The sequence below is a fragment of the Nilaparvata lugens genome, unplaced genomic scaffold (assembly GCF_014356525.2).
Source record: "Nilaparvata lugens isolate BPH unplaced genomic scaffold, ASM1435652v1 scaffold5841, whole genome shotgun sequence".
Lineage (NCBI taxonomy): Eukaryota > Metazoa > Arthropoda > Insecta > Hemiptera > Delphacidae > Nilaparvata > Nilaparvata lugens.
The window spans coordinates 2,818-17,367 of record NW_024091619.1 but is presented as its reverse complement, the minus strand read 5'-3'; the positions used below and the strand labels follow the sequence as shown (position 1 = coordinate 17,367).

The following is a 14,550-nucleotide window of genomic DNA, read 5'->3' as shown; positions in this document are numbered from 1 at the left end:
GGTAATCATTATACTTCTTATTCATAGTATACAAACAATTTGAGAACGGAAAGAGTATAGAGAAGGATAGAGCTATCTGCTTTGTCCAATGATAGACAAGGGAAGAAACCAACATTAATAAGGTGCTCACTTTTAAACTCAGCAGTCTGATGTGAGACATTTTCAGCGAGTGTTATTTACTATGGAATTAGATGTAACATTTGAATGAGTGCATGTGTGGTCACAGAATACTTAGCTAGAAGAAGTTTCTCCTGTATGTGTTCTGATATGTGTTTTCAAAGTACTTGAACGAGCAGTTTTGAAATCACAAAATTTGCAGCTGAAAGGTCTTTCTCCTGTATGTGTTCTGGTATGTACTTTCAAATTATTTGAATGAGCTGTTTTGAAATCACAAAATTCGCAGCTGAAAGGTTTTTCTCCTGTATGTGTTCTGGTATGTACTTTCAAATTATTTGAATGAGCTGTTTTGAAATCACAAAATTCGCAGCTGAAGGGTGTTTCTCCTGTATGTGTTCTAATATGTGCTTTCAAATTACTTGAATGAGCAGATTTGAAATCAAAGATTTCGCAGCTGAAGGGAGTTTCTCCTGTATGTGTTCTGATATGTGCTTTCAAAGAACCTAAATGAGCACATTTATAGTCACAAAAATTGCAGTTGAAGGAGGTTTCTCCTGTATGTGTTCTGATATGAGTTTTTTCAAAGTACTTGAACGAGCAATTTTAAAATCACAATATTTGCAGCTGAAAGGTTTTTCTCCTGTATGTGTTCTGATATGTCCTTTCAAAGAACCTAACTGGGCACATTTATATTCACAAGATTTGCAGCTGAAGGGAGTTTCTCCTGTATGTGTTCTGATATGTGCTTTCAAAGTACCTAACTGGGCACATTTATAATCACAAAATTTTCAGCTGAAGGGAGTTTCTCCTGTATGAGTTCTGATATGTTTTTTCAAATTAACTAACTGGGCACATTTATAGTCTCAAAATTTGCAGTTGAAGGAGTTTCTCCTGTATGTGTTCTGATATGAGTTTTCAAAGTACTTGAACGTGCAGTTTTGAAATCACAAATTTCGCAGCTGAAAGGTTTTTCTCCTGTATGTATTCTGATATGTGCTTTCAAAGTATTTGACTGGGCGCATTTATATTCACAAAATTTGCAGCTGAAGGGAGTTTCTCCTGTATGTGTTCTGATATGTACTTTCAAATTATTTGAATGAGCTGTTTTGAAATCACAAAATTTGCAGCTGAAAGGTGTTTCTCCGGTATGTGTTCTGATATGTTCTTTCAAAAGACCTAACCGGGCACATTTATATTCACAAAATTTGCAGTTAAAGGGAGTTTCTCCTGTATGTGTTCTGATATGAGTTTTCAAAGTACTTGAACGAGCAGTTTTAAAATCACAATATTCGCAGCTGAAAGGTTTTTCTCCTGTATGTGTTCTGATATGTGCTTTCAAAGCACCTAACTGGGCGCATTTATATTCACAAAATTTGCAGCTGAAGGGAGTTTCTCCTGTATGTGTTCTGATATGAGTTTTCAAAGTACTTAAATGAGCAGTTTTGAAATCACAAAATTCGCAGCTGAAAGGTCTTTCTCCTGTATGTGTTCTGATATGTGCTTTCAAAGCACCTAACTGGGCGCATTTATATTCACAAAATTTGCAGCTGAAGGGAGTTTCTCCTGTATGTGTTCTGATATGTTTTTTCAAAGTACTTGAATGAGCAGTTTTGAAATCACAAAATTCGCAGCTGTAAGGTCTTTCTCCTGTATGTGTTCTGATATGTGCTTTCAAAGTACCTGACTGGGCGCATTTATATTCACAAAATTTGCAGCTGAAGGGAGTTTCTCCTGTATGTGTTCTGATATGTACTTTCAAATTATTTGAATGAGCTGTTTTGAAATCACAAAATTCGCAGCTGAAAGGTTTTTCTTCAGTGTGTTTCCGAATGTGTTTCTTCAAATCACCAAACCTTGATGTTTTATAGTTACAGTGAGCACAGCTGTAGAGCTTGGTCTTTTTGCCAGCCACAGATGACTCAGTGCTCTTTTCCACTGGAGAGATTGAATGCTTATTCAGTCCACCCACTTCTGTTGCATAGTCTCGGCCAGATGTGCTGCAGTTTGTAGGCCACATCTCTGGTTCGCTCTTCACTGAATTATCTTCAGCATCCTGCTCATCTGAAATAATCAATAATAGAACTGGTGGATTATGGAGATCGAATATTCAGGGTTAATGAGAATTGTTGAACCAGCTCCATATTACTCGAGAATAATTTGACAGTGGGTTTCTTTGTGGGAACCAACCAATTCAAATAAGAGAACTACTTTTCAGTCACCTCAAAATTTTGGTTTGCCATCTCAAATTCAACTTCATTCTTCTAAATTGGAAGGTGGTCATAGTAATACATGGTTTTGATACAGAATTACACTAGAAAAATTATATACAGAATGAATAATACAAAAATGAAATAAATAAGTACATTGAGAATCTAAACCATCAAATTTTAATCTAAACCATCAAATTTTACTTTTACAAGTGTTAGTTACCAATTATACTGACATCTAATCACATATTGAACACTTTAAACAGAAAGTTTTGATCTGTCAGATTTCTTCTTTTACCAACTCATTTATTTCATTTTCATATAATTTACTAGTATATTTGAATGTGCATACCTTCGAAACTGTTTGAGATATTGATGTGTGGTTTTCGCCATTAATTTTGTCTTGATATTCTGTATCATTTGACCACCTTTCCACCTGACCACATTGATTCGAAATGTCAGTTCCTAGATGGTGAACCAAAATTGTTATTTGACAGGGAAGTAGTTTTTTCAATTCAAATAGGATCCCCAATTTTACTGCTATCAAATTATCCTTGATTCATTTTGCTCTGAGCATGATTTACATGAGGCAAACATCCAAATCAAGAGTATGATTAACACAGGAGTTTTCATTGGCAAATATTAAGCAACTTCATGTAAGAAAGCTGCACACTATCTAATCACCCAAGCAAAGTGTGTAGACCCTGATTAATCAATAATTGAGTAGTAATGTTATGAGTCTAATTGATTAATTAATTAATTCAATAAATCAATTAGATTGTTTTTCAAACAATCTTCCCTTACCAACTAACACTACTGGCTTATTCTAATCATCTATAATAATGTAAATGGCAAATCCATGCTTAGTTCTTTTTTCAATCATTTTGGTGAACACACTTCAATAAAATACTGAAATAAATATCAACATAAGAACGTTACACAATCTGTGCATACACAGACTTTTCTATTAAGGCTGGCCACTAATGGTTGAACGAGCATGCGCACATACACAGTTGACTCAATTGTTTTGTCATTACAGCTGTGATCACAACAAAACGCTTCAAGCAAAATTTGTTGAGGTTAGGTTTCTGTATTTGCAATTCATGTTGTTCATTTTTTTCATTGCTTTTCCATTTGAGGTTAAAATATTCTTCCATCCTTAAGAAATGTAATTCACAGTACTTTATTTATTTTTTTTATTTTATGATGGAAGCATCTATCTGATTTTGTTCAACCGTTAGTGGCCAGCCCAAGAAACACTATATTCAGGAGACAAGCATTCTAAACATCTCTTTTACCTTCCCCTAGCTAACCCTAACCTCATTTAACATATTACATTTATTAGTTAACATGAGGCAGACAGCCCATTCAGTAGCACCATTTACACTGATTCTCTACTTCCAAACATTAAAAAGCTCTATGAAAAAAACCCAACACACTATCTAATCCCTCAAGCAAAGTGTGTGGACCCTGATCAATAATGATTTGAGAAGTAATAGAATGAATCTCACCATATGACTCCTCTTTTATGAAGATTAAATTGTAGCCGGGGATTAGATGTTGCTGGTCGGAATTATCTTCCACTGGAGACCATGCAGCTGGTTGCTGGCTGCTATCATCCTCCTCCTCCTCCATTTTAACAGAAACTGATTCCATCTGCAATATTCACATTCAAAGTACTTGAACGAGCAGTTTTGAAATCACAAAATTCGCAGCTGAAAGGTGTTTCTCCTGTATGTGTTCTGATATGAGTTTTCAAAGTACTTGAACGAGCAGTTTTGAAATCACAAAATTTGCAGCTGAAGGGAGTTTCTCCTGTATGTGTTCTGATATGAGTTTTCAAAGTACTTGAACGAGCAGTTTTGAAATCACAAAATTCGCAGCTGAAAGGTGTTTCTCCTGTATGTGTTCTGATATGAGTTTTCAAAGTACTTGAACGAGCAGTTTTGAAATCACAAAATTTGCAGCTGAAGGGAGTTTCTCCTGTATGTGTTCTGATATGAGTTTTCAAAGTACTTGAACGAGCAGTTTTGAAATCACAAAATTTGCAGCTGAAGGGAGTTTCTCCTGTATGTGTTCTGATATGAGTTTTCAAAGTACTTGAACGAGCAGTTTTGAAATCACAAAATTCGCAGCTGAAAGGTGTTTCTCCTGTATGTGTTCTGATATGAGTTTTCAAAGTACTTGAACGAGCAGTTTTGAAATCACAAAATTCGCAGCTGAAAGGTGTTTCTCCTGTATGTGTTCTGATATGAGTTTTCAAAGTACTTGAACGAGCAGTTTTGAAATCACAAAATTCGCAGCTGAAAGGTGTTTCTCCTGTATGTGTTCTGATATGAGTTTTCAAAGTACTTGAACGAGCAGTTTTGAAATCACAAAATTCGCAGCTGAAAGGTGTTTCTCCTGTATGTGTTCTGATATGAGTTTTCAAAGTACTTGAACGAGCAGTTTTGAAATCACAAAATTCGCAGCTGAAAGGTGTTTCTCCTGTATGTGTTCTGATATGAGTTTTCAAAGTACTTGAACGAGCAGTTTTGAAATCACAAAATTCGCAGCTGAAAGGTGTTTCTCCTGTATGTGTTCTGATATGAGTTTTCAAAGTACTTGAACGAGCAGTTTTGAAATCACAAAATTCGCAGCTGAAAGGTGTTTCTCCTGTATGTGTTCTGATATGAGTTTTCAAAGTACTTGAACGAGCAGTTTTGAAATCACAAAATTTGCAGCTGAAGGGAGTTTCTCCTGTATGTGTTCTGATATGAGTTTTCAAAGTACTTGAACGAGCAGTTTTGAAATCACAAAATTCGCAGCTGAAAGGTGTTTCTCCTGTATGTGTTCTGATATGAGTTTTCAAAGTACTTGAACGAGCAGTTTTGAAATCACAAAATTTGCAGCTGAAGGGAGTTTCTCCTGTATGTGTTCTGATATGAGTTTTCAAAGTACTTGAATGAGCAGTTTTGAAATCACAAAATTTGCAGCTGAAGGGAGTTTCTCCTGTATGTGTTCTGATATGAGTTTTCAAAGTACTTGAACGAGCAGTTTTGAAATCACAAAATTCGCAGCTGAAAGGTGTTTCTCCTGTATGTGTTCTGATATGAGTTTTCAAAGTACTTGAACGAGCAGTTTTGAAATCACAAAATTCGCAGCTGAAAGGTTTTTCTTCAGTGTGTTTCCGAATGTGTCTCTTCAAATCACCAAACCTTGGTGTTTTATAGTTACAGTGAGCACAGCTGTAGAGCTTGGTCTTTTTGCCAGCCACAGATGACTCAGTGCTCTTTTCCACTGGAGAGATTGAATGCTCATTCAGTCCACCCACTTCTGTTGCATAGTCTCGGCCAGATGTGCTGCAGTTTGTAGGCCACATCTCTGGTTCGCTCTTCACTGAATTATCTTCAGCATCCTGCTCATCTGAAATAATCAATAATAGAACTGGTGGATTATGGAGATCGAATATTCAGGGTTAATGAAAATTGTTGAACCAGCTCCATATTACTCGAGAATAATTTGACAGTGGGTTTCTTTGTGGGAACCAACCAATTCAAATAAGAAAACTACTTTTCAGTCACCTCAAAATTTTGGTTTGCCATCTCAAATTCAACTTCATTCTTCTAAATTGGAAGGTGGTCATAGTAATACATGGTTTTGATACAGAATTACACTAGAAAAATGATATACAGAATGAATAATACAAAAATGAAATAAATAAGTACATTGAGAATCTAAACCATCAAATTTTACTTTTACAAGTGTTAGTTACCAATTATACTGACATCTAATCACATATTGAACACTTTAAACAGAAAGTTTTGATCTGTCAGATTTCTTCTTTTACCAACTCATTTATTTCATTTTCATATAATTTACTAGTATATTTGAATGTGCATACCTTCGAAACTGTTTGAGATATTGATGTGTGGTTTTCGCCATTAATTTTGTCTTGATATTCTGTATCATTTGACCACCTTTCCACCTGACCACATTGATTCGAAATGTCAGTTCCTAGATGGTGAACCAAAATTGTTATTTGACAGGGAAGTAGTTTTTTCAATTCAAATAGGATCCCCAATTTTACTGCTATCAAATTATCCTTGATTCATTTTGCTCTGAGCATGATTTACATGAGGCAAACATCCCATTCAGGAGTATGATTAACACAGGAGTTTTCATTGGCAAATATTAAGCAACTTCATGTAAGAAAGCTGCACACTATCTAATCACCCAAGCAAAGTGTGTAGACCCTGATTAATCAATAATTGAGTAGTAATAGAATGAATCTCACCATATGACTCCTCTTTTATGAAGATTAAATTGTAGCCGGGGATTAGATGTTGCTGGTCGGAATTATCTTCCACTGGAGACCATGCAGCTGGTTGCTGGCTGCTATCATCCTCCTCCTCCATTTTAACAGAAACTGATTCCATCTGCAATATTCACATTCACAATCAATAAAAGGACTATTATTATTATAAACTACTATTTTTATGATATTCTCATAGGACATGTTTATTGTGACGTTCTTTAAGCATGAGTTGGATATAAGCAAGCAGGAGTGTGTTTTTAAAACATCCTCACAAGTGCTCCATGGACCAGATAAAACTGCAATATAGAAAAATCATTTCACTTATATGGGCTACTTTATTCAAATTAATAAAAACAATATAAAACTTGTAGTACCCAAGTTGAAAACTAGAAAATGGCTAAAGTAGGTCAAAACTAGTCGTTAAAATGTTTTAACATTTTTTTAATAAAAGGATACAAGTTTTATATTGTTTTTATTAATCTGCAATATACAAAATTTCATCCAGGACCACTTATAAAATATTACATTGGTGATTTGCTGTTAGGTTAGAAATCCACCCAATAGCAGCCTATATGGTAGAAAAGCTGATATAACAGTAAGTAGGTGGATGACTATTTTATTATGTGAGATAAAAATAAAATGTGAAGGAGAAAAAGGTGCTGTATTCACCTCTTTGAAATAAAGGTAGGTCTATAATTTGTTCTGAATTATCTTCAAATCATTGATGAAAGTGCTATGTATAGAAGTGACAGTGCTATGTACCTACTATAGAAGGTGATGGAGAAGAAATGTGGCAACTATGAGGTCCTATTATTCCCTCTCACTTAATAGCTTAAATCACACTATAGGAGTGATTCCCAGGCTGGCAAACAATTTTTGGATATTGGCTCTCATCAAATGTCCTTCTACTGTTTAATCTGTTTGCCAGTATTTGCAGTACCACATGTATTTGGGATGGCTGTCAACCATTACAGCATGCAATTTGGATTTTTTTCAATAATTATTAATAAAATATTGAATGAAATGATTAATTAAAAAAAATTCAATAAAGTAATTATTATTAAGTATTACTACAGTAATATATTTTTCTAGTAAAGATAAAACACATGCCTGATTGGAGTTTGGCTGTGGCTCTTCTTTGATGTGATTGGTTTCACATATTCCTCTCTCAATCTTTACCTGTGAACAAAAGAAATGTCTTGTGTCATTTGAAAGCTGAATTGAGATTCAGGTTATGAATTTACTAACTTTTCTTTCGTTGGAAAATCAATACTTTCCTAGCTCAATTGTCACTGCTACATCGTTTGTAGGCTTTATAGAATACAATCACCTACCATATTATTTAATCTCAATCAAAAAATACTAATTATTAAATAAAACTAAATAGCTTATATTCTTGTGCTAAATTTGATGTATATGAGGCATAATTGATCAATGCCCAGTTTTTAATTGATAAAACACATGCCTGATTGGAGGTTGGTTGTGGCTCTTCTTCTATGTGATTAGTTTCACATTCCTCTTTCTCAATTTTGACCTGTGAACATAGGACATGTTTATTGTGACGTTCTTTAAGCATGAGTTGGATATAAGCAAGCAGGAGCGTGTTTTTAAAACATCCTCACAAGTGCTCCATGGACCAGATAAAACTGCAATATAGAAAAATCATTTCACTTATATGGGCTACTTTATTCAAATTAATAAAAACAATATAAAACTTGTAGTACCCAAGTTGAAAACTAGAAAATGGCTAAAGTAGGTCAAAACTAGTCGTTAAAATGTTTTAACATTTTTTTAATAAAAGGATACAAGTTTTATATTGTTTTTATTAATCTGCAATATACAAAATTTCATCCAGGACCACTTATAAAATATTACATTGGTGATTTGCTGTTAGGTTAGAAATCAACCAACTAACAGCCTATATGGTAGAAAAGTTAGCATAACAGTAAGTAGGTGGATGGATATTTCATTATGTTAGATGAAATATTACAATATAAAGGGAAAAATAGGTGCTGTATTTACCTCTTCAAAATAAAGGTACCTTAATAATTCAGTCTGAATCATCTCCAAATCATTGATTGCAGTACCTTCTATAGAAGAAGTAGTATTATTTTAATTAATTTTGCACTCTTCACCAAACTACTACATTTAATAGTGATATTATGAAGTTTTCAACAATATATCAAATCACTTCTATATATTATACTAATATATTAAATCAAATTACTAATGAATTGTGATAATCTACTAACGTGACATATCAACCTCTGTAAAATAAAGTTACGTCTATAATTTGTTCTGAATTATCTTCCACTGGAGACCATGCAGCTGGTTGCTGGCTGCTATCATCCTCCTCCATTTTAACAGAAACTGATTCCATCTGCAATATTCACATTCACAATCAATAAAAGGACTATTATTATTATAAACTACTATTTTTATGATATTCTCATAGGACATGTTTATTGTGACGTTCTTTAAGCATGAGTTGGATATAAGCAAGCAGGAGCGTGTTTTTAAAACATCCTCACAAGTGCTCCATGGACCAGATAAAACTGCAATATAGAAAAATCATTTCACTTATATGGGCTACTTTATTCAAATTAATAAAAACAATATAAAACTTGTAGTACCCAAGTTGAAAACTAGAAAATGGCTAAAGTAGGTCAAAACTAGTCGTTAAAATGTTTTAACATTTTTTTAATAAAAGGATACAAGTTTTATATTGTTTTTATTAATCTGCAATATACAAAATTTCATCCAGGACCACTTATAATGCTGTTAGGTTAGAAATCAACCAACTAACAGCCTATATGGTAGAAAAGTTAGCATAACAGTAAGTAGGTGGATGGATATTTCATTATGTTAGATGAAATATTACAATATAAAGGGAAAAATAGGTGCTGTATTTACCTCTTCAAAATAAAGGTACCTTAATAATTCAGTCTGAATCATCTCCAAATCATTGATTGCAGTACCTTCTATAGAAGAAGTAGTATTATTTTAATTAATTTTGCACTCTTCACCAAACTACTACATTTAATAGTGATATTATGAAGTTTTCAACAATATATCAAATCACTTCTATATATTATACTAATATATTAAATCAAATTACTAATGAATTGTGATAATCTACTAACGTGACATATCAACCTCTGTAAAATAAAGTTACGTCTATAATTTGTTCTGAATTAGCTGCAAATCATTGATGGCAATGCTATGTACCTACTATAGAAGGTGATGGAAGAAGAAACGTTGCAAAGAAGCCATTCTATCATGTCCACTGATTTTATAGTGTGAAATTCACTATGGAAATGAGAAAGTGAAGATGATCATTAAAAAATTAGAGTTTGTTACTCATTGAACTTGAATGTGAAGGAGGCCATGAAATGTGATGTACAGTTATGCAACTATACAATTCTGAAATATTGTGACTTCAAGCTCAAATAATAGTTCATGTGCTGAAAGTTGATTTATGGTTAGCATAGGTTAATTCTACATTTATCTTACTGGAAATTCTCACTGCAATGGTAAATTATTCATGTAGTTTTGTAATGTTTACCAATAGAACAGCATAAGTCACACCTGCTTATTCAAATATGGATAATTTGAAATATTTATTACCTGAAATCTGTTTTCTTGACTTGATGTTGGTGATCCATCTTTGAGTCTTTCAATGACCACTTTTGCTATTTTCTTGCCTGGAATATAATTGATTGGAAGAATTAACATTTTTCAGTATTAAATCAGATGAATTTGGATGACTTGAATCACAGCTAACTAATATTACTACATTCTATGATCTTATACAGCTTCTATAATCTTCGACACAGCTATTCACTAAAATGGAAGGTGGTGGAACAGGAAAATTGACAACAATGCCATTCTATCATGTCCACTGATTTTATAGTGTGAAATTCACTATGGAAATGAGAAAGTGAAGATGATCATTAAAAAATTAGAGTTTGTTACTCATTGAACTTGAATGTGAAGGAGGCCATGAAATGTGATGTACAGTTATGCAACTATACAATTCTGAAATATTGTGACTTCAAGCTCAAATAATAGTTCATGTGCTGAAAGTTGATTTATGGTTAGCATAAGTTAATTCTACATTTATCTTACTGGAAATTCTCACTGCAATGGTAAATTATTCATGTAGTTTTGTAATGTTTACCAATAGAACAGCATAAGTCACACCTGCTTATTCAAATATGGATAATTTGAAATATTTATTACCTGAAATCTGTTTTCTTGACTTGATGTTGGTGATCCATCTTTGAGTCTTTCAATGACCACTTTTGCTATTTTCTTGCCTGGAATATAATTGATTGGAAGAATTAACATTTTTCAGTATTAAATCAGATGTATTTGGATGACTTGAATCACAGCTAACTAATATTACTACATTCTATGATCTTATACAGCTTCTATAATCTTCGACACAACTATTCACTAAAGGTGGTGGAACAGGAAAATTGACAACAATGCTGTTCTATAAAATCAACTGACTTTTGGATGTGAATCTCACTACAGTCACACAATACAAAACAGTGAAGAAATAGTGCAGTCATAGAATAATTTTCCTCCACCTACTGTCTAAAGTACTTACATACTTTACTCCCTTTAACATAATGTAGAATGTCACTTTTTTGCCCTTGAGTATAAAGAACTGAAAACTCTGAAGCTCAAGGGAGGAAAAGTAACTCCATTCAAATGAAATGGAAAGCATCTCTATTTTAAAAGCTTACATTGGGAATAGGGTGGAGGGTTAAAGCTTGGATGAGAAACCATGTAGAGTTATCATTGTAGCTAACTGAATTAAATACCTCAACCAGAAATTTGAAGTAGATGATGAATGTAATGTAGTAGTAATGTGGTAGATGATGAAAAATGTTCGTTGGCTGGTATTATGTATATCATTGGACAATTTTAACAATATGTAGTCCTATAAATTTATATTTTCTATACTTATATCAAGTACCCTATGTAATAAGTATAGCATTCAAACATAATATTTCATAAGTTGTTTAAGTTGATGTGAATAAGGGATATTTATTCATTCTATTAACAAGATGGTTATTACTTATAATGTTTGATATTGAAACAAGTAATAGGCTATATTGATATTGAATACAGCTACTAAGACCTTCCATCAAAGTAGAAAGTAATGACCACTCAGATTGCCGATAAAATAAATACTGAGGAGAAACCATTAGCAGTATTCTTAGATTCAAATAAGGCTTTTGATACAGTGTCACATGACATTCTTCTTTCAAAGCTTGATAACTATGGAATAAGAGGAGTTGCATGGAATCTGTTCAAGAACTACCTATCAAACCGAAACACAACGTGTCAGAGTCAATTAATGTATAAGCAACAAGCTGACTGTGAAGTTTGGAGTACTACAAGGAACAGTACTAGGACCAATTATTTTTCTTCTCCACATAAATCCATTATGCAACATGAGAATTAATGAATCAATCACCACCTTTGCGGATGAGACTGTTTTACTGTTCTCTGAACCAACCTGGGAGATGAACTGGAGAGAAGCTGAGACTGGACTTCAGAGGGTGTCTCACTGGTTGAGTAAAAATCTGCTAACATTAAACCATGAGTAAACCTTCTTTCTGACCTTTTCGGCAACTCAACATGGACAGCCAACAGGAGATGAGATAGTAATCAAGAATCAACAGAATAACACTTCATACACAGTTCACAAGAGACAGTCACAGAAATACCTGGGAGTTACAATGGACTTTTTTCTGCACTGGGATAATCATCTCAATGAATTATGCAGGAGACTGAGGAAGACCATCTACAGATTCAGGATCCTGAGGACAAGGGATGTCTAAGAGTTATCTACTTCTCTCTAGCACAGTCCCTCATGCTGTTTGGGATTGTAGGATGGGGAGGTACAAGCTTCTTGCACATTGATCTGCTCCTCAGGGTTCAGAGGCTGATCATGAGGGTAATCAACCAGAAGCCTCCACGCCATTCATCAGACCAGCTATTCAATGAGTTTGACGTGATGGATCCAAGACAGCTTTACTCCAAGGATATACTATGCAGATTACACAAGAACCCAACAACATTTCAAACCAGAAACCACAACCACAACACCAGATACAGGAATCTTCTCATCACCAATGTTGCAAGGGAGGCACTATACCAGAGACATTTCAATCATTTAGCACCAAAATTATACAATCTACTTCCTGCAAACAGATTAATCATCCTAGAAAGTTCAAAATAAACAATAGTACACAATTGGTTGATGAGCAAAGGAAGACAGAACATGAAAAACATTATTTCAGATAACAACTAACCACCTAATGACTTACTAAACACTAACTAATTAATAATACGAAAAAAACCAAACCCTACCCTAGAACATGGTAGCTACACCATATTGGAGTAGGTCAACACAGAAAAAACTAAACATGTAGAGGACACATTATAAGTCATTTTTGTAACTAACTATTGTATGTTATTGTAATTTATTTATCAAATATTTTCTGTAATCGATGTAGTAGTTTTAGTTTTTTTTGGAAATAAACATTTATTTAATGACTAAATAATTGGAATGCAGATATACACCATAATGTACTTACAAATATGGTATTCCATAGTCTGGAAAACTGCAGTTGGACTCTGAAAACAATCAGAGAGTTCATTTTTCAATTATTGTTCATGATGGGCAGAGTACTGGTTTACCATATACCATTTTTCTAGATTCACTAACTAGAGTGCCCCCCAGGCTGGATAACCTGCCCAAAATGCAACTGATATCATGTCAGCAGTTTTATTGGAATCAGTGGAAAGTCAAGAGAATTAGTTCAAAATATTGTATGTAGGCCTACATAATCAGAAATATAGCCAAACTTAGTAAGTTATAAACAAGTAAGTAAGTTATATAGTATAGTAAGTTATAAACAATTTAAGTCCTAGATAATAAGTCCTAGAAGGTTTGAAAGCTTAAATGCAGGTTTATGTGTAAAGTTTTAGCTTTTAGATGGCTATATGCTGGTATTATTTTAAATGTTTAGATTATTCAAAAACATGCATCTTACAAAATGGCCTGGTTTCACAAGAGCATGATTAATTTTAGGAGAACCAATCGGAAAAAAATTGTTTTTGATAAGACGGCTTCTCTGATTGGTTCTCATGGAATTAATCACAATAAAAATTTAACCACCTTTTAGATAGATAAGGTTTTAGCTTCTAGATGGCAATATGCTGATATTATTTAAAATGATTTAATTGCGGTATTGCAAAGCAAAAACCTTGCATCTTACAACATATTTGTGTTTTAGTTTAGCTATTGTTCCTACCTTGGATCAAGTAGCATTGATTTATTAACAGCAACACAATGCAATTTATATAAGCAGACAATTTGTGATTTGTAATGTTAAATACTAGTTTCTTGTAATGCAATATGTCAGTGAATTCAAGAAAAAAAGCGAGTTAACATTGTTAGCCAGTGAACTTGATCTAAAAGTTCAAGCACAGAATACAGCAATTATAGTATTTTTCTCTGGTTCAAGTAATATAGGTTTAAAGAATATGGCCCAGTTGCACAAAAGCTGGGTAAACTTCAACCATGATTAATTTCACGAGAACCAATTGGAGAAGGCCTTTCTGATAACACAGCTTCTCTGATTGGTTCTCGTGGAATGTATTTATTTAATCATTCAGAGTTATACAACTTACAGAATATGTACCACAGGCTTCATGCCCAAAACTGTTCGACTGGCTTTTGTGCAAAAATTTGAAATTGATTGATATATTAATCTAAATTTTTATACGTTTTAAGGTCCCCTGAGACCAAAAAAGTGGTTCTTTGGTATTGGTCTGTATGTGTGTGTGTGTGTGTGTGGTGGGTGTGTGTGTGGGGTGTGGGTGTGTGTGTGGTGTGTGTGTGGT

General features: G+C 33.7%; 1 protein-coding gene across 11 annotated transcripts; it reads right to left on the bottom strand.

Moving 5' to 3' along the window:
- Positions 1-940: 940 nt before the first annotated feature.
- Positions 941-14,188, bottom strand: LOC111049910 (gastrula zinc finger protein XlCGF57.1-like). Of its 11 annotated transcripts, none has more exons than XM_039444951.1 (7): positions 13,959-14,160; positions 13,239-13,278; positions 10,864-10,940; positions 8,087-8,155; positions 7,732-7,800; positions 3,836-3,980; positions 941-2,178 (listed from the first exon to the last, which is right to left on the bottom strand). In XM_039444951.1, exons 2-7 carry the CDS (start codon positions 13,252-13,254, stop codon positions 959-961), a joined length of 1,596 nt encoding a protein of 531 aa, XP_039300885.1. In that variant the 5' UTR covers positions 13,255-13,278; positions 13,959-14,160; the 3' UTR covers positions 941-958. The 11 variants fall into 11 exon arrangements, with proteins under 11 accessions (XP_039300885.1, XP_039300883.1, XP_039300890.1 ...); XM_039444949.1 differs by lacking the exon at positions 10,864-10,940 and adding an exon at positions 10,249-10,325 and having other exon boundaries at positions 13,959-14,159; XM_039444960.1 differs by lacking the exons at positions 7,732-7,800; positions 10,864-10,940 and adding exons at positions 2,677-2,789; positions 10,249-10,325 and having other exon boundaries at positions 1,396-2,178; positions 13,959-14,188.
- Positions 14,189-14,550: the final 362 nt, after the last annotated feature.

Coding starts and splice junctions, on each gene's coding strand:
- LOC111049910 (XM_039444951.1), bottom strand. Junction 8,156..10,863: donor GTCAAGAAAACAGATTTCAG/GTAATAAATATT, acceptor CTATGTTCACAG/GTCAAAATTGAGAAAGAGGA. Junction 7,801..8,086: donor CACAACCAACCTCCAATCAG/GCATGTGTTTTA, acceptor TTTTGTTCACAG/GTAAAGATTGAGAGAGGAAT.